The following is a 25,346-nucleotide window of genomic DNA, read 5'->3' on the forward strand; positions in this document are numbered from 1 at the left end:
CTAAAGGCTTTAGATTGAGTTATTCTTGAATATTACAGATATCGCATAAGTCACTTTCTGCTGCTTTTAACTCATACTCCAAAATGTACAAGTTTGTTATTTATGATTGATGGTTAGGTAAGTGTTTAGTTGTTGCTTTCCAATGGCTGTCTTTGCTAGCTTTCTTTTATTTTGTATATGAAAAAGTAGGCTTTTTTACTACTGGAACAGTGAAAGAAAGTGTATCAGTAGATTATTAGATACTAGGGCTTTAAATCTTTGACTACGAAAGCCACACATTCTGTAAGGTTGTTTTCATTGTACAAATTGTGAGTAAAAGAGAATTGGGATGAAGGTAAGCGATAAGTACAGTATGTCCCCTATTCCAGTTACACAAAAACATAATTCCTGATTAATTCTGAGTCATCTTAATTAACTGTATCTATAAAAGTCTCTAAAGATTGTTTTCACAAACGATTATTGGAAAGCATATAACAGGACTTCTCCAGAGACCTGCTTTTCCTCCCATCCATGAACCAATCCGTGTCTTCTTTTGTCATGCTATATCAGCTGAGAGTTCAGTTTGTGAAGATAAAAACAAGAATTGTGTCCCAGTTTTCTTGGTAACCGTCTGGGCAGCTGTATACTATTGCAGAAATCTACAAAAATAACCTCTCTAGACATTCTTCCAGCTGTTTATAAAACCATTGCATTTTTTATATTATTTTATTATTATTAATTTTCTGATGATTGTTATTTTGGTTGTTATTGATGTTAGATTCATTAGGTATTAATTTGCGCTGAAGTGACACTTCAAGTCTGACCTTAGCAAAATATACAGTATGGAGTTGTGGGTTCAGTCTCAGGTGGGGGACACGGTTTGCCTGGTTCTTGGGTGAGCAATGGATGACACCCTTGTCCAATGCTCTGTGCATCATCTTGCACACTGAAGATATTTCATAAGCAGCAATTTCTTTTTAACAATACTTTTTCCCCAAGCATTTTACGTTTTCATATCCATCACAATGTTCTTGTTGATATTGCACCAAAGCCTGTCTGTTCACTCTTTTCAGATATTCATAAATGTGATTTTAAAATGCTTTATATTTCAATACTCTGGCTTTAATGAAGGGTGCAGGAATCAATTACGATCATGCCAAGTAAAGAAAATACATAATGGCAAGTGGAAGTGTAATTGCATGCACATTTAAGACCTGGATTAAAGGCCTGCACATACATGTTTAATTTGTTTTGGATGAACTCTTATACTTCACATATTTTGAAAACTTGTATTTGATGTATATTAATGTACATATATAATTAAAATAATATACTGTATATGTATAAAAACAGTTATAACCCTGATGATTGTATAAGAGGGTTTAAGAGTCTTTAACTTTGTGTATGTATGTATGTATGTATGTATGTATGTATGTATGTATTTATTTATTTATTATGCATGAACGTTTAACATTGTGTAGACTTGTAAACTTGTACATTTGTGAGTCTGTCATGAGATTGCTATGCAGACTGCTCCAAGGCTTGTTCCAACAGCAGTCTTGGGCTTCAGAAAGAAGATGCTGCTGCAAAATAAGAAATTCCCCTCCAGTGACTCTTGTTTACCATGCAATAGCACTGTTTCTTCTTGAAAGATATATCCTTTATCATGTTTCAATGCCTGAGGCAACAGGTGTGGCCCAGGTGTGTTGACCATAGATCTGTCTGTTAAAGGCAATATTTTCTGCCTTATGCAGTTCATATCATGAAGAGATGGTAAATGATAGTCACTCACAATGCACTGAGCTGGCTTTTGACATTTCTGTAACATGTAGTGTAGAAATCCTTCAGTAATTCCTGCCATTACTTGCATAATGATAAATGTGTTTGTAGAATTAAAGAAATGTGCTCTAAATGATGTCCTTTCATTCATCTTTCTGATGTACATTGAAATATTGAACCTCTATCAATGTGCACACAAAAAAGTCACAGTCACAATTTTTCTGAATGCAAATGGATAATCCAGGTTTTGAAGTAGAATCAAAGACAGCTGAAATTGTTTTTTATGGTATAAAAAGTTAATTGTGCTCAAGTGAAGAAATCAGGGGGGTTTATGAAGCAGCAAGAATACCATGTAGACATTTGATCTGGAAAAAAATGTATTGTACATATAAAAATGAAACAGCTGCAACCCTTAGCAGAGGACATAACATTCTATATATATATTGTAATTTGATCAATAAGGTCCTTTGTTGTTGACAAATGAGCTACTTTCAATTCTTCTAACCCTAAACAGATTATTTATTTAGCTTTAGGTTCACACTTAACCATTCCTTGTGGAAGAAATGATTGTGTAATACAAACCCCTCCTAATTCCACATACCTGCGAATGTGTAATGATTTATTTTGATTTATTCATCTCCAAATTCCTACCTTGCATGCACATGCTCTTCTAAACTGCGGGTAGTGGAGACTTCATGATTCTGTTTTTTTCATTCTTTCATTGGCTTTAAGCTCAAGAAGTCATCAAGCCCAACCAGATGCTGCAATTATTATTGGAAAGAATTTACCTACGTCAGTACCTAAGAAGTAATTGAGTAGTAAATAACAGACTGGCATGCACAAGGGAAAGAAGCCCACATATTCAGCCTTAAAAACACGCCTTTCACTTCTTACCACTTAAGAACCCATTCTCACCTGAATCTTTATTGCAGTGTTTTGTTTTGTTTTGTTTTGTTTTGTTTTGTGGCCAGAGAACATTAGACATGCAAATCCATTTAATATATATATATAATATATTTAACACATTACTTCTCTGACTCTCAATTGTCATATTCATATATGCCTGTATCTGGGATTGTCTCCTGTAGCTCTAGGGTGACTTTTACAGAACCAAATCAAGATTGACATAAGTATTTTGAAGTCTTATTTATTCAAATTGCATAGAGAAGCCTTTGGGACTTTTCTTAGCTTCTCCTTTGCCATGATGGAGCACTGAGCCCAGAGCACAAAACTTTAAATGAATTGTGAAGTAAGTATATGATTGCTGCATCTTTAAGACCCTAAAATATACAGAAACAAGAATAAAGCTTGTGTGTATTTTGTTTTTATTGTATGCAAATAATAACATTACCTGGGAAGAAAAGAAGACCAAGACATAAATGGGCAAGTCTATGCTCTTGATAGCTAATTTTGCATGTGTGCAGCAGGAAATCGTTAATGGGGAACGAGCTGATAGCATTGTTGCCACAAATGCTAATGATTGTTTGTTTCCTCATTACGACAAAAGGACGCATTTAATACTTTCCACAGATCTATTTGCCTGCTACGTAGAGTCTTAGGAATGCACCAGTTTGGTAAATGCATTACCAGAAAAAACAAACAAACTGTAAAGCAAGTTTACACAAAACAAAGTTCACCTTTAATTTAATTATTTGTTGACTTGTGTGACTCTTTCACAACATTTATAATTATGATCATAAACTTAATGACCTTGGATTCATTAGTCATACTTCTATACGGCACTATAACACAAACATGAATTGAAATGCCACACAACATCTTTGTAATGACTGAGGCTTTACTGAATGGATGTTACACATTCTGCCTAATTCCTGCAATGATTTAGATATTTTCTTGTGACCTACGCCAGGGTACAACCACACAGCAATACATCCCATCTCCTGACCTTGCAAATGTAACACGCTGCATTGTGGTGTGTATAGGCTACCTGCAAAATAGCAATGTGTTTAAACCTCATTTAAAATTAGCCTCAAAGGCAGTAAGAAAAAAATGGCACAACATTTAACTTTTGTGATGGTATTTCACATTAATTTCCTTCAACTATGCAGGCCAACAGGTTCTTTTAATTGCAACGTGGTACGAAAACATGTCCTGTGTTTTGTGTCCTACTGTTGATCTTTTAGTATTGTCACTATCATTATACCCCAAACAAAGTCCTTGAACTGTCAGCCAATAATCCCCTGCTAAATCTCATGTAAGGTTCAAACGCAAGTGGTTTCACTCAAGCGATTCCTCCAACTCCCTGGCTCCTTATTGCCTTTTATATGGATACTTCATTACCAGCCTTTCTGAAAACCAATGTGCTGGGCCAATGCATTTTCAGCCCTGCTGTCGAGTCTGCATGAGGCCACTGGCTTCCCTAACTTTGGCTGCCAACGAGCTATTCTTTCCCCCATGCTGCCTGAATGGTTTGTATTCACAACACTGCACGACATAATCCCATGGGATTCCCGCTCTCTTTGTGTGAAATGCTGCAAAAAGACAGTCTTGTGTGTGTGCTGTTCTATTTTTGCTTTGCTGTCATGATCTGCTGTATTTTTCAGTTTCCAGTAACTAAGGGGCACTTTTCTTTGCCTTTCATTAAGAATACATTACTGTGTGTGTGTGTGTGTGTGTGTGTGTGTGTGTGTGTGTGTGTGTGTGTGTGTGTAACCTGTATTGAACCATGAGACTTGAAACAATGAATCTTGTCACCCATGAAACCACTTATTATTCCTGCCTCAGGTTAACTGGTAAATCTGTACATCCAACAGAGAGCAGGTCCATATCCCCACACTGTGCTGAGATTGACCTCTATTGATGTATAACCCACTGTGCACACGTGTAGATTTAAAAATCACAGGTTTATAATGTGTGGCAGAGGAAGGTTTTAGATTAATCCATACTTACAAATAAAATAGTAACTTTACAGACACAAAATACTTCCAAATGTGCCTTATTTCTACATGTAATGGAGATTTTGCAGTCGGCTCAATCACAAACCTTGAGGCGTTTTATGCTCCGAACATTCATTACGCTTATTGACTACACTTGACAGCGCCTGCTTTTTTTAGAGCTCTTTTTACCAGACCCTCATTTAGGAAGCAGGAGCTCCTCGAAAAGATGCCATCAGGATCCCAAATATAGCTTAGCCTAACCAAAGTGGTCTCTGTTTTGTAAGGAAAGGAAACCCACACAGGCCTGGCACAAAGACCTCGTGTGTCTAAGCTGTACAAACACCCACCGAGCTATCAGAATGGAAAATCCTCAGAGTTGATGTAAGAGAAAGATGACTGCCTGTGTGGTATGGTACCCCTGATGTACTTTGCAATAGTATTTGATTGTTGTTGTTCAGAGCTTTTGTTCTGTATTGGGGGGGGACATTTTTTCTCACTCCAGTGAGCAAAGTAATGCACAGGAACAGACAACCAGGCACGCACCCAGACCCAGACTGTGCTTGTGGGTTATACACCATCCCGTTAATGTTTACAATGAATCGCAGTGTATCAGTTTGTTTACCTACGTCACTGGACGCCACTGAATTTATTGACAAGTACAAAAACTACTTGCAACAGCAAATAATCTGCAGTTCACATTCCAGTGGATTTCCCAGAAATTTCATTACATTAGTTTGCTGTACTGTTCTGTACTGTACATAAATAAGCAGCTGAGCTCAGACTTGATTGGGATACACACTTTTTCTATGTAATAACTGTTTGATTACCTTCAGTTCAAGGAAGCATTTGGAGAAGATAAGCAAAGCACCATAAATATTAATCCATTAACGGAATGCCATCTACTATCAGTGGCACCAACACACTCAATTCAGTGTACAATTAAGTGTTTAATGCTTAACGGTTAAATCCAATCTATAAAAAGCACCAGTCCCACATGAAGAGATATGACACAGTGAAAACACACTCACGCTAGGAAATAGGAAGGAAGGGCAGTGAGACGTGTCATGGTAGTCAACAGGTTTTGAAAGATCATGATACTCACCTGTTCAGCATATTCCCTATTCTGGATTGTGTGCATACTTGTAGTTTCCCTTGGAATGTAAGTTTATCTAAAAGTCTTGAGAAATACTTGTTTTATGTGATAATAGGTTTTTGCGAAGTACTTGCAGTATATTCAACCCAAGTGTCTTGATAATCAACCAGGAACTTTTGGTTTTCCTTCCCAAAGCAGAAAATAAAGTTAAGGCAAACTTAAAAACAAACTGGTTATTTGAATGAGGAGGATCGTTTTACTTTATAGTTGTAAAATAATGTTTTTATTGTGTTCCTGTTCTACATTTTTTCTCATTTGACATTATTCTCTCCATTCCATATTGTTATTGCTTTAAAATTGTCACATTTTACAATAACAGGCACAACTTCTTGATGAACTGATGTATGAATACCACAGGAATAACACATGAATGCTTCATGTACTTTATCTGAGCTCTGCTGTTAATCACATATATAACAAGGTGAGTATCAGGGCTCATACATGTGATCAACAGAACTCAGTGGAAGTGCATGAGGCATTCATATGTTATTGGGGGATTCCTTAAGAATTGGTGACCATTATTTAAAGTGTTACCAAATTAATGCTTTATTTTCTTTAAGGAGGTGAAACAAGTCACAGACTGGTTTTAAAGGGTGATCAGGTAATAAAACGGAAACATGAATTGTAAATCCTCATCTGGATCACTATTTCAGGGCCTATATGTCTTGCAAATCAAGATGCAGATGAAGTGTTCAATCAAAGTTGCGTCTTGCGTTGCCCTGTTTGATTACAAATAGTTATGCTAGGTGTCTTAGTTTATAAATGCAATGACTTCCAGCTGTGCATCATACACCCTTTATGATGTACTGCGTGCATCCCAAAGAGAAAGAGGGGGGAAAAAAGCCTGTTTGCGAGCTCGATCCTGGCACTGGGCTCATGCTGTGTCTGCCTCACACGGCGCTGCTTCCCTCACGGGGCGTGGGCCGGCCTGGACAGAGCTTGCGTACCAGCAGCCACAGTGCCAAAGCAGCTACCGCGCACAGCTCACTCTGCTTTTGCACTGTTCACGGGGGAAATGGGTGTCGAAAAGGAGAAACGGGAGACCAGTATTATGATGGACGAGGAGGAGTTCAACAGATCCATCGAGCCGATTCTCCCGAAGAAGGATAAAGTCCGCCCGGCTCCAACCCGGGATCCCCATGACATCAACTCGCACCTGAAGGTAAGAGGGCAGGAGCGCAGCTGAGCCGGACAGCTGCAAGTGTCTGCTAATGCAATTCACTAGCTCTGTTTAACATAGTCTTTTAATACTCACCCGTTACTACAAATACAAATACAAGTACATCGTGATTGTTTTACGCATTTGATATTCGTTATTATTTAATACCGCCTTCACAATAATGTCCAGCAGGGCACGTTTTGCATACCATAATCAATGGGCAAGTTTTTGAAGGTTTTGCAGGTTCGCGTTTAACTTAAGCTTAGCTTCGTCATACAGACCAAAGTGTGCAATGCTGTTGGACTGCAGCAGTTTGTAACTTTTGTATATATATATATATATATATATATATATATATATATATATATATATATAGCTTATGACATTTTATACCCGCAGTGGAAGCGCAGATGTCCGCAGTTCTGCGCGGCTCCACCAATGGGATCGGTGGGGCTGCAGATCTGCGCAGAACTGCGGACAGCTGCGCTACAATAACGCAGTTTGACAGTGCAGTGTGCTTCTGTCTCTGCAGGTCGGCTTCGAGGATGTCATCGGGGAGCCCAGCACTTCACACAGTTTTGATAAAGTGTGGATCGGCAGTCATGCTGTGTTTGAGCTGGTTAAATACGGGCTCTACCGGCTGCTGACTGCGCTGCTCGCAGTCCCCCTGGCATTCGTGGCTGGGATTTTGTTCGCAGTCCTGAGCTCGATACATATTTGGTATGAATGCTTTATCTTGTTGTTTTAGCTGGCACACTCTAAGGCATTTTCCCTGTAGTGTAATTTACTACTTATTCACTTGAGTTGTTCACAGAACCTGATACAGGAAGGCCCAGGAGAAATAAAGTTGGAAAAATAGTTTAAAAAAAAGCAATTGGCTCTTTAAAGAATAGGATTACCATGTCTGACATCTTAATCAGACATTTTCTTGCTGACTGTAAACAGAATTAAAAATACAAGATCCTAAGGTATATGAGACATGTAGATATATGCATCAACATGTAGTGTTGAAAAATTAGGAATTGAAAAATTGAAAAATTAAATTGGATTCTAGATAAGGGATTGATCTTCAACCATATATGTACATCAAGGCTTTCCAATGTAATGTTTTTAATTAATTAGATATGTGAATTTAAAAAACTTTACTTTTAAACAGCTCAGCCGTAAGCATTTCTATGTGCAACATATTTGAGTGCCAATCACCAGGATTCATTGAGAACAAACGATGGATTAAGAAATATTTATTTAACATAAAATAATATATTACTTTAAAACAATCTTAAATGTGGCCATGTTCCAGTAATCGAGCCTGAAAAAACACTTGTCTGTTATTTACAAATATGTAATAGGAAATAGGCACCAAAAGATAAGCTAGGGTTTTTGTACAGCAGATTTCAACATGCATAATTTATTTTGACTGTACAGTACATCCTTGTTAAGCTGGGGAGGTACTTGGGATATTCTGCACAATTTAAATATTTAAAATCATCTACATGCAATTATTATTACTAGTAGTAGTAGTACTAGTGGTAGAATAATTACTGATATAATGCCATTTACTATTTACTTTATCCCAGGTGACTTACGTGGTAACTAAGGTTTGGCTCACCATTGCTGTTTATGCAGTACCTTTGGGTGTATCATTTTGAGAACCTAGCCTCAGGATTTCGTTTTTAATGTTTCCCATCCCCCCGCCTCTCTCCCTAAACACAACCTCCCTCGTGCCTAGTCTCTGATACCCAAAGAGACTCTCCTGTTGAGTTCTTACGTCCTCACTTCACATTTCGTGTTCAAGTCCTCGTGTAAAAACAAGCCAGTACTACATAGTACTTGTATTACAATGTCACGTAGTATTTTTCTTCATAATCCATGAAAAAACATCACAGACTTGTATCACAATGATCCGGGTCCTCGCCCTTTACCTTTGTCTATAAAGTATCTCAGCCCTGCTTTTAATATCCGATTAAGCTAGGCAGGTTCAGTACATACATGTAAGGATTATTATTTAATACAGGTTTGCATTCTTCATTTGTTTGGGATTGGGCTGCATTATTATTATTATTATTATTATTATTATTATTATTATTATTATTATTATTATGTATTTATTAAAAGACTCCCTTATCCAGGGCAACCTACAGTTAACACAATATGCATTGTAAAGTAGAACAAGAGTGCAGTAATACAATCAATACAAAATTAGATTTAAAGCATTACAAAAGTGCAGTAAATCAGTTGCGGGTGATGTGCATAATTTAACTAGATCTTCATCTCATCTGCAATACAGCTTCACAGAGACATCTTCCTTCAGGGCAAAGGGTCTTTGTTAGCTTTTATCATTGACATAATATGATCAAGCTGTAGCCTTAAAGTATCCAGTATCATTTTGGCCATTGATTTTAATACAGTATTTTGTTTTGCAGGATCGTGATGCCATTAGTGAAGAGCTGTATGATGGCGCTGCCCTCTGTTCAGTTTGTCTGGAGGAGTGTGGTGGACATGTTTATTACCCCTGTGTTCCGAAGCATGGCCAAGTGTCTCTCAGCTGTCAATGTCCAGGTTTTGCACCAATAAGCAAATCCCACTAAGATAATTAATTGCGACCTTTTTTGGTTGAATCTTTCATTTGTGACCAAGAACTTCTCGTTCCCTTGTTTTGAAGCAGGTAGCATTTTCATTGACATGGGCACTGTGGTTGATGTCAGTGAAAGTGCGGCTCATGGAAACAAGTGCCAGAAGTTTATAATGTGTGCAATACTGGAATGAGCAGCTTTGAGTTCTTATTAATATTATTTGGAGACATGGGCTGGTTATGGATGTGTGAAGAGGTTTTCTGTTAAAGACTGTAAATATTGAATCCACTGTATGCTGATGTATAATTTAATATATTTAGTATTTCCTATAGATCAGATTCGGACATCTTTTTGTTGTTACTGTGTTGATTTTACAAATACATTTGAATGAAACGTGGGTGGACAACATGGTGTGTTTTGTTTTCTTTGTTCTGTATTGGGAAAACAAAATATTTGGTATTCATGTATCAACAGACCTAGCACATTGACTACCCTCAAATTAAGGAATAGCATTTAAAAATCTGAATGTATGCCGTCTAAATTAATTAGAGACACAAGGGAGTGCGGCAGAATACAATAATACCAGGGTGTTTGCTTTTAGTTGTTTTGTTTTTACAGCAATTTTATTTATTTGTATTTGGTATTATTTCTATACAAATATTGATATACTTTTGCTAGTATGAGTGGCCTACAGAACATACATTTTATAACCGATCTTTTCTTACCATTGGGCCCAACAGAGTCTACACAAACAGAATGTTCTAGGCTCCATGCTTAAAATGTGAGTTTTTAATATGGACCTAGCCATTCAAATACAGGGATATTACATTGTGATATATGTGTGTTTGTGTGTGTGTGTGTATATATATATATATATATATATATATATATATATATATATATATATATAATTTTATTATTTCATTTTTTTCTGAGATCCTCAAGCCTTTAAACTGTAATGTTTGTTCTGCAACTGATCTGCTATGCCATTTAAAGAGTACCAAGTAGTCTGAGTTTGAATAATAAGAATATAACAAACACAGGTTGGTACAAAACTGAGCTCTCGGATAATAAGCATCAGTAAAATGTCTGTAGGGTGTGAACATGGCCAGGAAATGTTATGCCTACGTTAGGTTGCCGGTTTGCTGCGAGTATGTGTTGTTTTTTGATTGCAGCATTATTTTAAGTTGGATCTGTGGCAATGACACCTGATGAAACATTCATGGCAATTTTGCAGTGCATGGGTGTTTATAGTAGCTAACTATGAAATCTCAACAAGAACATCTTGTAAGCCAGAATGATACTTGTTGCATCTGTTGGGGATATATGAAAAAAATAAAGGTAATGGCTACTAACTTGATAAATACAATTAACAATTAAAAATTATTGTTCACCCAAGGTACAATGTCTGCAGAGCTCACATTATTAGTACTCAGGTCCACATGGGGAAGAAGGGTATTATTTTGTGCAAATTAACAAGGGGGAATGATTTGACTTTATATTTGTACCATTTTATTTTTGTATTTCAATGTGAATAAACTGCACACCAGTTTGCTATAAGAGTAGGAAGACTTCCCAAATTGGACAGTTATTTTTTGGCCTAGTTTTTCTCTGAGTTAAAGTCAGTTTATCTTGGTAGACTAATACAAAACAGATTGCTGTGCTTTCTTATTTTGTATAACTACTCATTTAATTTTACATTTTGTAATCATGCTAATATTAAAGCTAGTGCTATAAAGCCAAATAGCTTAACATAAGACTCCAAGATCAAATGCTCTTATCAGTCAGGTGTGTATATTACAGTGGAAGTTTATCTTTAAAGTTTATCTGTAAAGAATATAATGTTCACGAGTATTGTAAGTCACAATGCCTTTTATAAACCAAATAAATTATTAATTTCAATGAATGTGTGTGTTGGTGTATTGTCGTTTTGTTGATTTCTTCTGTATATACTGCATGTTTAGGTGAAACTATATTTTTAGTTTTATGGTTTTAAAGTTCTTCACACTTTCTGTCCAGATTTTGAATATTGTGTTGATCTTTTGATTAGATATCTCACCCCTCTTTCATAGACTGAACAAAAGTAGTTCACCAGCTTAGGCTAGAATAATGTTTGAATAAATTACTTTAATTGTTTTTCCCATTGTATACATGGGCTAAATTAATCTATGACATTTTGAGTGAATTAGGTTTGAAAATGTGTTATTAATTATACTTACAGGAAATAAATATAGGAAAAGTATTTATTTGTTTACATATTCACTGATTTAATGTGTGGCTAATACTGAAACACACCTCTCTCTCTTTCCCGTGCATATTCATGTTCAACTGTGCAGCTATTGGGGCACTTCCAGGTTAGACATCAAAATAATTACTGATTCATAACTGAAAATTAAGTTTAGCCTTTCTTCGACAACTGAATTGCATTATGCTGAACCAATCCATAGAGTGACTGTATTCTGTTCCAACTAATTTGTGAGAATTATATTAATAACAAAGGTATAATAAAAGTCCTATGCATTGTATCATCAGTGACTGTGTATTGCATTATTTGATTCAAACTCACACGTCATATTTAAACATCTAGGGTTATTTTAACATAGCCCAGGATTGTTAGCTACATTTACCATCCACAACCAATGAAAATGAAAGAAACAACAAGCTGTCTCACATTGATACGCCTCACTGCAATTAAACACAATCGAATTTATTGCGATCCTGATCATCTGATATCAGATCATCTGGTGATGATTAAAAGACGTCAATCGATGTAAGCAGGAAAACATGGGGCACATTTGGGTAGCAACCACTTTTCAGGCATGTTAGAGAAAAGAGAAAGAGGACAAAGGTAAAAGTGGCCGCACCAGTGGAGCAACAAGGAAAGAAAAGAAAAGAAAACACTTGATACACAGCGAGGTCGAAGTGCAAGAGGTTTATTAACATGTGAACCTCTGATCACACTGTGTTACAGACACCAATCGAGGGCACGGCAGCTCAGTTTCGTGAATCTCACGTAGTGGTTTATATGCGGCGCTGGTGAGTGACAGGATCCTGATGGCGTTTGCAGTTGGTGTCTATGAGGTACAGAGCTGAGCATCCTGCGTCTGGCCGTCTGTACAATGTGCTTTTCTCTGCTGTCGTCCAGACTGCACAGCACTAGAACTGGAGTGCTGCCAGGTTACTCAGCCCCACGCCTTTTTTTTTCTTTTTTTTTTCTTTCCTTGCTTTTTGTGTGTGTGTGTGTGTGTGTGTGTGTGGCGGTCTTGCTTCCTAAAAAGTGATTGTAAGAGTGCCTCGCACCCCTAACCAGGTCGCATTGCAGGCTGAGCCTTGGACAGCATGACTGGAGGGATCAAGGACGAGGAATCGGAGGTTTGCTCGCTTTGTGCCGCAGCCGGGGTTCGAGTCGCACAAGTGCGCTTCCAGGAGACGAAGTAGACTCGCATCCGAGAAGTGCTCTTGCCTTCGTCAGATGATACACCTGATGCATTTCTTATAGAGAATTGGGTTTTTAGATATGAACAGACTTCCGTTTAGGTCATCTAAACGTTTTTTGACCTTTGGGGCTCGGAGCATGCAGCCCTGGTTTATTCTTTGCAAATGAATTCATAGTGGCTACTTTACTGTTACTGTTACTGTGCTTGCTATAGATTTATGCTATGCAGTTGCTGACCTATTGACTTATAGTGAAAGTGTCACATTTGTATCTGTTATTTCGTACATTTCGCTAAAACAGTTTTTTAATCATTACGTCAGGTACGCACCTAACCCAACAACACACACCCGTCACCCAAGAGTGCCAAAAACGCATGTGCGACATATTTCAGATAGAGGGGGGAAAAAAAGTGATTTGTTGAAATCAAAGGTTGTTACTTTGAATCAGGTTTGCTTCGTGGGCATGCAAACGGGTGCAGGTTTCTATTGCCTGCAGTGCTGGTTGAGGACCCCTTGTGGCGAGAGCCGGGGAAGGGTAGACCAGAGGGGTGTGGTGCTGCCCCTTTATTCATTTAAAACCATCCCAGCCTGGGACAAGCTGCAAACTATTGCTCCGGTCTGCCAGCTGTCCGCTCATACACCTCTTTCTGTGTTTCCTTTCCTCTCCTCTTCGTGCACCGGGATTTACAGGGATTTCTGCAGTCGCCCTTCATCAGGAAACAAGGAAATATCTACAAACCGAACAACAAGGACATGGATAACGACAGTATGAACGAAAAGGCAATGCATGATGTCCACACCAAGGAAATCGACTTGGTAAACCGGGACCCCAAACACTTGAATGACGATGTTGTGAAGGTGGGTGGGATGAATCGTGTTTTCAGCTTCAGCTTTGCGTGTTTCTTCGTATGCATTCCGACATCTGTCAACGTGTTTAATGAAATATGTATTATAGGGGTTATTTCATAGTCGTGGTTGAATTGTGTTTGAAACCAGCCGTGCTGCAGTGTGAGTGTGTTTAATGTAATAAAACGTGCCGGATTGAACTGGTAGGATAGTTTGTGAGCTCTTCTGCACTTCAGTTTCATTGCACAGCCAGCATGTGACGATGGCATTTATTCCTAGGTGCGCTTTTCTAGGCGGATGTGTTCAGTAGGTTGATTTTTCTGTTCTTTCCAATACGTATGCAGCTCGACTAGTCCATCAACAGGTTGCCTTTGAGATCAGACATTCATCTTGACAACATCTTTTATTAGCTTGTTGCATACGAGCTGTCAATCAAAACGGGTTGTCAGTGCGCATCTCTGCTGCTAGTCAGTTGTCAGTGAGAAAGAAATGATAGAAAAGAGGATGCAAATCGCCCATGAACTAATGCGCTATTCAGCAGCGGAGTATAAAAGTGCGCTGTAAGCAACGCAGTGAAAAGACGCTCCACCGCGCAGCGCGTCCGAGCATCCCGGTGACAATGCAGTCATTTTGCAATACAACGACGACCACCTTGATTTACACATTTCCATTCTATCACGCTGTAATATATATATATATATATATATTGGATGGCTATATTTATATTCACTTTGGCCCGTGTGAAAATGTGAAGATGCGTTGTGAGCTGCATTCGGAGAAGTAAGGGTTAATCGAGAGTAAAGCCGCAGTCTATAGGCTTCAGGATTTGATTGCTGTGACGTCGGCAGCAGTCCAACAGCCTGGGGTTTTACGGATTGCAAATTAGTTGAGTATTTGCAATTGAAGGCACACAATGGAAAAATGCCTATTTTGACATCCGGTGAATATCACATTATTATTTATTTGGAAGCCTTTTTTTTCTGCATTACAAATGTAATCAGATGTTTCCTTTTCCTTTCAACAATAAGTTGACTGTTCTTGAATATTTCCTAAGTGACACACCCAGGTGAAGAATACAAACACTACAGAAATGGGGCTAAGCGCAGTTCACTATTATTTTGTTTTATATTTTATATAACTACAGTAAGTGTATATTTTATTTGAGTCTGTCATGGAAAAAAATAAATAATGCAACAACCGACATGTTCCTTCTAAAGTGAATGCAAGTGAAATGATGAAAGAGAATTTATAAACCAGGGACAAGTTAGTCAAGTCTGAGTTTCAACAGGCACTGCAAGTCATATGTCAGTCTATTTCATATTTAAACTTCAAGATTAGGTTGGCTTCAGCTGTAGGAGTAAGGAAACACTTCTGTATTTGTTTTGCAGATGTATATTTAAAGATTACCCAACCTGTAATTTGGGCGAAGAACTTGAAACAATAAAGGGCAGCCTAGTTTATTTAATTCAGTGTGTATTTTCATCATTTAAAATAATCTAGAATCTTCATAACACTATATAAATGTCATAAATATAAATAAAAAACACACATAACTATTTTTCTATACACTAGAACAAGGTTTCAATAATCCCTTATTTGTAGAGAACACCTGTTTATGTTGGAGCCACATACACTAATATATTGTTAATACAAACGTTAATACTTTGTGGTGTTGGACTTTGCTTGAGCCAATACAGCAGCGTGCTTGTGCAGAGTGGGAATGAGATCAGCAATGCTTTTCTGTGTAATTGCAGTTCACTCTTGGCACATCATCTGTATGTTGGAGTCCCAGGCGATGGAAATACTGGGCCAGTTTTTGCAGGCAGTGGTCAGGGACAGCTAACGCATGCTCTGTATAAGACTTGGCTTCCTGTCTGCTTTTTAGCCACACAATCAGAGAGCTGAGTAGGACTTCTCTGACTTCTAAACTTGCATTTCATAGGTAGTGAAAGCTGGGGCAACACAAATTATTATACAGATATAACCCAAATAAAATACAATATGAAATATAGTCGATGTGTTGTTTCGGCAGCGGGGGAGGATATGAATTCATGTGGTAACTACACTTGTAAACAATTTTCCATGACAGAATGATCTGTTGTTTGCACATTTCTTATGTCTTTTAGTTCTTGCATGAAAGTCAACCACGTGTTTCATATTAGTATGACATAATGCATGCAGATGACTTGGGAAATGCCTGTATTCACTAGAAATTGGAATGTGACGGATGGAACAAGTTAACCAAGTGAGTTTTAAGAATTCTCTGCTAAAAGGGTTGAAAGAACCGCTTAACACATTTTAAAAATACTGTATCAATTCTTTAAGGAAATTAGGCAGAATAATGGGACTCAAGTTAGTCTGAGTTACTATTTTCAGAATATAGTTTTGCCTTAAAATGGTGAGAGGAACCAAGGGCTATGCAGCTTACATGCAGGAAGTAATCTTATCACATGAAAGTTACAGCCAAAGAAACAGGATAGTAATTTGAGTACAAGTACAAAAGCAAACAGAAAACTAAGGCAAACAGAAATGTCAAGGGCAGACAACAGCTCTTGAGCAACACCACTGGCATTGTTACTGAATTGCATGATGGGAAATACATATGGACACAAACTGTATGTCATGGAATGAAGGGGAAGGCAGGCAAGTGTCATGTTGCTAGAAATAAAAATGTCACCAATGCAGTCAAGAAAGAATAAATAAAATTTCCTTTATGGGGGGGGATCCAGATCCTTTTTTAATGGAGATATTTAGTCGTAGGACTCCATAGATGAGAGACAGTGGTGATGTGAAGAATGTGAGTGGAAGAAGAGTCTGCAGTCCATCCGGAAACACAAGAGAGGCAGCACAATGCAAGGGGCACGCGACAGCTAGAGGGCCAGAAGGACACGGGGCCTGAAAAAGTTAGCTAGAATTGATACGCATAACAGCACCCCAAGCAGAGTTTTGTTTGGAGGCAGGGTGAAAGGTGTCAGAAAAATACAAATGGATAAGTGACTCGTTTTTGGCTCTGTAATGGTATCATTAAGGCTGAAATATTGCAGTTACTTCATATGAATATAGCTACTGTTTAAATGTCTATATATGAATAAGTACACACATACATACATCAAATATATATGTACATATTATATACACATACACAGTTTTTGTTGTCTTTGAAGCTTGTATTCTTGCAAGTTAATTTCTGTAATTTTGTCATTTTCCAGTTCTAGAATGTGTAAGGGAAAGTTGATATAAAAATCACCAAAGTCAATTTCAGTCTCATTTCATGTGTAATCTACCAAAAAACTGTGTTTGTTTAAGTTAATGCTTTAGGAAAGCACAGCTTCCACAGCAATCCAAGGGCAAGTTAAAAACTGTGGGGTTTGGTTAATTAAATGTTATGGATAAGTGAATAAGAAGAATAAATTATCCAGGTGGTAGGACAGCAGTGGTATTTCCCAGTAGTAGAAAGAATTTAAATTACTGCCAGTTAAATTAATCATTATCATTAATAATGTACCTGTAGGATGTGTTGGTTACAGCAGAGGTATGACTAACTCCAGCCACAGTCAGTTTGTGTGAAAAGGGAGAAAAGAGCTGCCTTAAGGCCTAGTTATCTGTTACTGCATTGAGCAGGAGCTCTGGGACTCTTTAAACCAATTAAAAAAAACTGGCCTTGTCTTGCAACTGCCATTTTGTATTAGTGCAGACTATGAAACAAACAGTGTGAGCTCAAATTTAGCTGAAGTACCCACCCAGGGACAGAGAGCACACCCAGGTTTATAGGTCTCTTCAATAACTGGTTGAAGAGCATGTTAATCTGGACACATTTTTACTGAGTGCAGGTACAGCACAGACAAATCCCTCCAGTCAATCTGCTTTTTGGCTTACTTTGAGGGGATTGTTGTGCTTTAGTCTGACCTCTTAGCCTTCCCTTCCCTGTCTTCTTCGTATTGATGTGTGCAAAATTCCCATATAATAGAAGGACGAAGGCAAATGCTGATGCAATGTCAAAATGCTTGTGCCGGAAAGATTCAATATTGACTTTAAAGAGTGTGGTTTGTGTACTCAATTCATTGCTTAGCATTGTATGGATGTTCCTGTACAATAAACTACAAATATAACTGATAAAAGGTGTATAACATGCATTGTTCTCTTGTAGAGACAGTTTACTTAAAAAAAAATTCTACTATAGTTTGTCTCTTTTGGTGGGTTTATACAGGGTATCTGGAATGATTATAAACCAGTTTAGGGTGGTCTAAACAGTCACTGCCATCTTCACTCCTGAAGATAGTGTAAATGCAGCCGAATTTAAGATGTCATGCAGATAAAGGGAATGTTAATAGGCGACGCCTTCTGTGGTATTATGACATGCCAAGTACATATAGGATTTATTAGTGGGGGCAGTACATATGTTTAGTAGAGTTACTGTAACATATTGATAACGTGTGTACTTACAAAATGGATGCCCCTCCCGCATTAATTATCTTAATTTAGAAAAAAATAAAAAAATCTAATAAATCAAATTAAACTGCTGGTCATAAGCTAATCATTTGCCAGCTTTGGAAAATCAGACTCATGGTACATCTACTTCTCGGATGGGATAAAATCTAAATACCAGGACCATACGTGTGCCCCCCTGTTTTGTGGTGTCGTAACAAGTCTTTGGCTTCTCAACACCCCCACCTCTCTCTGTGTACGTAGGTGGACTTCGAGGATGTGATCGCGGAACCCGAGGGGACCTACAGCTTTGATGGTGTGTGGAAAGCCAGCTTTACCACCTTCACTGTGACCAAGTACTGGTGCTACCGCCTCCTCACCATGCTAGTGGGCATCCCACTGGCTCTTATCTGGGGAATATACTTCGCCATCCTTTCCTTCATCCACATATGGGCCGTGGTGCCCTGCGTCAAGAGCTACCTGATCGAGATCCAGTGCATCAGCCGAGTCTATTCCATCTGCATCCACACATTCTGCGACCCGCTATTCGAAGCCATGGGGAAAGTCTTCAGCAGCGTCAAGATTTCTATCACCAAAGAGATTTAATTTATATATCTATGTATCTATATAGATATATAATATTTAACAATAAAGAGGACACTTCGAGCCAAGGCTCCCAAGCTAGTAAGGCTCCAGCACCCTGCTGCCTCCTACAAGCTCACAGTTGCTCTCCAGCAACCATTCTTTTGAACACTGGCACAGGAAAAGAAATGAAAAAATATACAAATAAAATGCCTGGCTTGCGTAGATTTTTACCCTGTTGTTTATGTCTGCAGGAATGAGTGCTCTCCTTTTTTGGTAGCTTGCCTTTGGAGACTGCTCAGTATATTATTATTTTTTTTTAACTCTCTCATTCCATCGTTCTCTGAATGTGTACAATACCGTTCATTTAGTTCTGTCAGATGTCCAGAGGTGTATTTAGAGGAAGAGCTCCTTTAGCGTGCGACACTAGGCAGGCGACTGTTGGTGCTGATGCCTGTGGATTATGCCACCACAGCATTGTGATCTTTCAGATTGGCAGCTTTGAGGAGAACTTTTGTTTTTCTTTTCCTTGTTCTTTTTGCCATCCTGCTGGCTGGTGTGCTGCATGCTGTTGTTTTTATTCATGGTGGTTTTAATAAACAGACACATAGCCAACAGAATGTCACCGGACGCTGGATGAAACTTGCACATCATGCATTTCACATTTTTGACTCCAAGAACATTTTAAACAGCTTTATGATAACTACCAGGCATAGTTTACAGCATAAGCAATTATGTGACAATGATTGTTTTTTGTTATTGTTGTTTTCCCACAAATTACCCTTGAACTGTATACCCATAGCTAGGTATTAGAATATATGAACACAGTACAATGAAATGCTGAATTTATGGAATGGAATGCATTTTATTTTTGTTGTTTCCACGAAAATCATACTAGGCAAATGAATTGTATTTAATAACTTCGAGTTTGTTTCAGTTTCTCCAGCCTTCTAATATGTATGAATGAGCTAAAACACCCTGAAGTTATTCATTGTATCTATAATATGTAATATTTTTAAATATCCCACAGTCTCCAGTTTTCATGACTTCCCAATTTACTCTAAGATACACACTGGCACAGAGAATCTGTACATGTAAAGGAATTGAAATTTTGCATTCTGAACCATCTAACAGGACAACAATATTTTATACTGGTGATGCAAGCTCAATTTGACATGGTCATGGTTGACTAACTGCTGTCTCTGCTCTATAACACGTTGTTTGAAAGCATTTTTCACATAGAAAGTTAATATTTTTGATATATAATGCAATTTTCCTTTCCCTGCTTTTACTGTAAAATCTTATATCATGCTGAACACATTACAAATATAAATAAATTAATAACAAACCCATGGTTTTGTTGGCTTTGGTGTTTTTTTGTTGTCGAGGTTGTTTTCATAATGACTGTAAAAATAGCAAATATTGTTTTGTAAAATAAGTAATAGGCACACACATCTTAAATATGTACAGCAATGTCACATGAAATTGATGAAATGGTGTACTAATGTTTCTTTTAACATTGGCCTTTCTAAAGTGAGTAATTTGATTGATGTGAGTGTGTGTATATTCAGTTTACACAGAAAAGGAAAGTGAAAAGAATAAGGATAAACTGGGAATATTTATAGAACAGGCAGGTTGAGTCTTGACAGCAAAACAGGAATGTTTTATGCTATACTGAGTATTTAACATGTAAAAGTTGTCAATAGCATTTTGTTTGTCCTAGGTATACTAAATTTTGTTCCTACATATAGTTCTAAAAGATGACTAAATGTAATGAAGTCCAGTAGATGTTTTTTTGTTGTTGTTCTGTTCTTGTTGTTCTTTAGATTTTTCTTTTCAGTTCACCAGTTAAGTTGCTGTTTACCTTTTTGTGTATAACCTCCCAAGCCTGAGGCTAATCCTTCTTTTTGTATCCTAGACATGCTTTTGCTTTTTAACATACAGCCAGCAGGTGGCAGTTTCTGCACTGAAAGTGAAACCACATCCATCCACCACATACAATGAGAAGCTCTTTGCTCAGATTTCCTGGGTTTCTGCTTTGTGTCCCACTGATGAACTGTATCTCCAAACAATGGGAATATCGTTGCCATTTATTCAGCATTGAGAGTGGCTAGAAAAACTGAGATGTCAGGAGTTGAACCATTAGGAAACACTAAAGTAAATATTTTTATCGTTACTGTGCTGTGTTTAGCCATATAAAGTACTACGTAATGTAAACAAATCAGGGTTTAAATACTTTGCATACATTTACAGTGTCAATGTTCACACCTTGCGTTCCTTGCAAAAGCAAAACAATACTAGTATTCAACAGGCCATGTTACTGATGAAGTTGAAATGGTACATTTTAACTATGATTCTAGCACATTTTTACCATTGGTTTTACCAGGATTTTACCATATTTTTAACATTATTGTATCACATTTTGTACCCAATTTTACCAAAATGTTTTACCATGCTACATATTACCATATACTACCACATTTTACCATGGTAAACTATACTTTACCACCACATGTTTACCATACTAGACCACATTACACTTTATTTTTTATTTTGGTTTATTTATTTCACAGGGACAGTACACATTAATCAACATTGAAATAAATGTAAATTTTCATACGTTGACCCTCACCAGTTTAAAAAAAGGCAGGTATCTGTGATCAAATATTCATACACTGAATTACTAATCATAACAAAGTTGAAAAACAAACACACAAACAATGACATAACATTAAACCTCAAACCAAACTTAGGACAGTATTATGACACTAGACCGAGACCAATTATATTACAGAGACATTACCGTGGACAAGATATGGTACGAATGACTACACAGCTGAATGGAAAATGGTTGTTAGTGTGCTGCTGTTAGTGTTCACATGCTTGGTTCTCAATGAGCCAAAATTTCAACTGTTTTTTGAATGACTGGAAGCTGGCGAGATCTCTTATGGTGACTGGTAAGGTATTCCATTGCTTAGAGTCTCTGACAGAGAAGACAAAATGCCCTTTTTCTGAGTGGTATGACGCAATCCCCTCTAGATACATCTCTGGTTGTTTGATTTTTGTGTGACTTCTGTGTTATGAAGGCCCCAAGTGGAGGTGGAGCCAGTCCATGTAGGATTTTTAAAACCAAGACATAAACTGAACTGAAGAGGCCCAAGTATGGACCCAGACGGATCGGTAATTGCAAACATCTATGGAGTCACTAGTTTTAAAAATGGGTGTCACTATAGACGTCCAGACACTTGGGAAAATCCCTTGGGATAAAACTGTTGATGACCTTAGTGATCTCTTTATGGGTTTTAAGCATAAAAAGAGTCCATCCCATAAACATCTTTAGCTTTTGATAATTTAAGTGAACTGATGATATCTAGTACCTTGCATTCACAGTTAGTTTGAAAGTCGCTCTATTTACATCAATTGGGACAAGATCTCGATGACTAGAAAAAAAAATCTGTGCGACACTGGCAAAAGAGTCAATTAAATAGTTGTTAGAGGCCTCTGCTAATTTAGCTGGGTCTTGTGTCAGATTACCATTCAGGTTCAGTTCTAGCTGTTTTCCTGCTTTATGCTCTTTCCCTGCAAGCTTCTTCATCTGTTCCCATATCAGTTTAGCACTGCCCTTGGTCTCACTAATAATATTAATGAAAAAGTTAACCTTAGCTTTCCTCAACTCCGCAACAACCTTATTCCTTAGCAATGTAAATATTTGTTTATCGTACTCTACTTCGGACTTCATTGCCTTTTTTAGTGCAAAGTGTCGCTCCCTCATTAGCTTCCATAAATCTGAGTTCAACCATGACAGGCTGTCCTTTTGACCTTGCTGCCTTTTACTTTCCTGGTAAATGTTACTAGTGAGTTTTTAATCGTTTTCAACACACTGATGTTGAATTCTACACTCTCCCCTGACAGGAGTTCGTCCCAGTTGATTGGCTTTATTGCATTGTCAAACTTCACCAGATCACTCTTACATGTAATGGTTTCTTAAATATAAATACCTCCGCCGCAGCACTTGGGCTACCTTGCTGTAAGTAGTGGTTTTCATAGTAATCGGTAAACTACCTGCTATTATACTACAGTTACTAACCTGCTTAATATGTAATACTATTGCTGATGCATACTACTTCTAACCTACATTTTACTACAACTTCGAGTGCAAACTATCACCAACATTAACCTGCACACTGCCATACAATACATATCCAATGATATATCATGAAACAACTACTACTGTCAAATGCAGACAAAGGATCTTCAGATATTTTAAATTCTAGTTTCACTTTTCATGTTGTAACTTTGTTTGTATCGCATGTTTATCTGTAATGAGGGAAAGTAAATGTTAGAGGCAATGTTAGATCACATGAAGGATAGGACTAATGTAATTCAGCAATACTATTACTAGGGAATAGGGAATTTGATTCAAGATGGAATTTTTTTGGGTGGAATTATATAGAAATAATTTTGAGAGTGTGTATGTATATATTTAGAAGTCTATATTATTCTGTCTGTACTAAAGAACACTCACTTAGATATTTAAAAGTTCAAAGTCAATTCTAAATCAAGTCCAAGTGAATTCCACAAATGTAGGAATTGATGGAGTTGCCTATCCCTGGTGCCCGTCTGGATGTTTTGTTGTGACTGTCGCTCAACATGCAGCTGAAGTAACAGTCATCAGAATTGTACTGACTACATCTGCTATTGTGCTATATGAGTCAACATTGTGCCCCACCGCGCATTGTTTAAAAAGCAACATGGATATGAAAACACCAGAGACATTTTATTAATAGTATTTCTTTCCCCAAAAAAGGTAGTCGTATTCAGTAGTTTCCCTGCCTGTCAGACTTCAAATACCAAATCAAGAGACACACATTGAAATCCACTTTAGAATCTCCAATTATTTTTCTTCATGATTTTGGAGTCAAATTCTGGAACTGAAATATATCTTCAGTACTTCTACAGGAGGGGTGAAAAGAGACTGCCAAAAGCTGTGTACTGTTTTCCACACTGCTATCCCAGAATGCTTAAAGTTCATCTGCCACATGAATCAGAGGATCTGATTAACATGGACCCGCTATCTCTGCTCACCCAGCCTATAAAGTCCCTCTGCAGGAGCTTATAATTACAGCTAGTTACCACTGCGCTATCGGCAGTAACTTTATTCTTTATTGTCTTTATTGGGAGATACCAAAAGTCAAGATATGATGAATTTAGAGCAATCAGGGGCAGGCAATGCCATGAGGATATCCTACAGGAAACAGAATAATTCTTTAAAACCCTCTTTGTTTGTCAAATAAGAAGCTACAACATGCAATCTCTTTGAAAGACTTCCTTCCAGACTCCTGTGCAATATATATATATATATATAATTATTATTTTAATTTTTTTAATAAAACAGGCATCGCATTTGAAGCGAGTGAAATTGACACCTTGTCAATAAAAGGAACTGGTTTCAATCTGAAGAGGTTAGGGGCAAAGTTTATACACAGAATTTGCCACTATTTTATACTTCAGAAAGTTAATTTAATTTAAAAGACCGCTGCAGGTGTTTACAACTAAACAGACGGATTACTACTGTACCTTTAAAATGCTTTGAGTGTAAACAGTTAATAAATGAATCAATCATCAATACTGTGATCAGAGTGATGAGTTTAAGAAAGAGTTTTATAGAGGTAATATGAAAATAATACTAATAGGAGGGCTCTTTTGTTGCTTTTGTGAGCATTGTGTGTTGTGTGTATTAGTCTCAATTATACTGCTCCACTTCAAGGATATTCAGTCAAATAATTTAAATTATGGGGGGCCAAACAGGCCATAATACATTGGATTGCTTGCATACTATATTGGTTCACAACTTCACATGCATACATAAGAAAATTTACAAACGAGAGGAGGCCATTCGACCCATCGTGCTCGTTTGGTGTCCATCAATAACTAAGTGATCCAAGGATCCTATCCAGTCTATTTTCTAATGTTCCCAAATTTTCAGCTTCAACCACATCGCTGGGGAGTTTGTTCAGATTGTGACAACTCTCTGTGAGGAAGTGTCTCCTGTTTTCCATCTTGAATGCCTTGAAGGCCAATTTCCATTTGTATCCCCGGGTGCGTGTGTCCCTGCTGATCTGGAAAAGCTCCTCTGGTTTGATGTGGTCGATGCCTTTCATGATTTTGAAGACTTGAATCAAGTCCCCACGTAGTCTCATCTGTTCCAGGGTGAAAAGGTTCAGTACCTCAGTATCTCAGTAGGACATTCCCTTCAGACCTGGAATAAACTATACTATATTGGTTTGTGTGTGTTAGTTGTTTTCGTGACTCAAGTGGGGCAGGACTAGGGACGAAGGGAAACCAAGGTGGAATCAGCAGTGCAAGCTTTGTCCTCAAGCAACACGTCATTACTGAGTGACCTAACCATGTCATCTGAGCAATACATTACAGATTACTTTTTAAGTATGAATGTATGGTAAGTTGTTGTGACTTTTAATCCATAATTGCTGATATCAGAAATACAATTGCAGATAAAG

At 37.6% G+C, this 25,346-nt stretch overlaps 2 protein-coding genes across 4 annotated transcripts; both read left to right on the forward strand.

The window, feature by feature from the left end:
• The first annotated feature begins 6,689 nt into the window (after positions 1–6,689).
• Positions 6,690–11,446, forward strand: cav2 (caveolin 2). The gene is made up of 3 exons (XM_066705171.1): positions 6,690–6,970; positions 7,500–7,687; positions 9,391–11,446. The coding sequence occupies exons 1-3, from the start codon at positions 6,824–6,826 to the stop codon at positions 9,539–9,541; spliced, it is 486 nt and encodes a 161-aa protein (XP_066561268.1). The 5' UTR covers positions 6,690–6,823; the 3' UTR covers positions 9,542–11,446.
• A 1,028-nt stretch (positions 11,447–12,474) lies between these two features.
• On the forward strand, positions 12,475–20,180 carry cav1 (caveolin 1). 3 transcript variants are annotated; one of them, XM_066705170.1, is made up of 3 exons: positions 12,475–12,621; positions 13,666–13,833; positions 18,511–20,180. In XM_066705170.1, the coding sequence occupies exons 1-3, from the start codon at positions 12,595–12,597 to the stop codon at positions 18,850–18,852; spliced, it is 537 nt and encodes a 178-aa protein (XP_066561267.1). In that variant the 5' UTR covers positions 12,475–12,594; the 3' UTR covers positions 18,853–20,180. The 3 variants fall into 3 exon arrangements, with proteins under 3 accessions (XP_066561267.1, XP_066561266.1, XP_066561264.1); XM_066705169.1 differs by lacking the exon at positions 12,475–12,621 and adding an exon at positions 12,757–12,912; XM_066705167.1 differs by lacking the exon at positions 12,475–12,621 and adding an exon at positions 12,770–12,954.
• Positions 20,181–25,346: the final 5,166 nt, after the last annotated feature.

This window comes from Amia ocellicauda, chromosome 5, assembly GCF_036373705.1.
Source record: "Amia ocellicauda isolate fAmiCal2 chromosome 5, fAmiCal2.hap1, whole genome shotgun sequence".
In the NCBI taxonomy this organism is placed as follows: Eukaryota; Metazoa; Chordata; class Actinopteri; order Amiiformes; family Amiidae; genus Amia; species Amia ocellicauda.

Bases quoted from the DNA above. Each gene is read 5' to 3' on its own strand.
- cav1 (XM_066705167.1), top strand. From the start codon at position 12,880: ATGACTGGAGGGATCAAGGACGAGGAATCGGAGGTTTGCTCGCTTTGT. The intron at 12,955-13,665 runs GTGCGCTTCCAG...CGGGATTTACAG, and splicing joins CCGGGGTTCGAGTCGCACAA to GGATTTCTGCAGTCGCCCTT. The intron at 13,834-18,510 runs GTGGGTGGGATG...CTGTGTACGTAG, and splicing joins TGAATGACGATGTTGTGAAG to GTGGACTTCGAGGATGTGAT.
- cav2 (XM_066705171.1), top strand. From the start codon at position 6,824: ATGGGTGTCGAAAAGGAGAAACGGGAGACCAGTATTATGATGGACGAG. The intron at 6,971-7,499 runs GTAAGAGGGCAG...CTGTCTCTGCAG, and splicing joins ACATCAACTCGCACCTGAAG to GTCGGCTTCGAGGATGTCAT. The intron at 7,688-9,390 runs GTATGAATGCTT...TTTGTTTTGCAG, and splicing joins CTGAGCTCGATACATATTTG to GATCGTGATGCCATTAGTGA.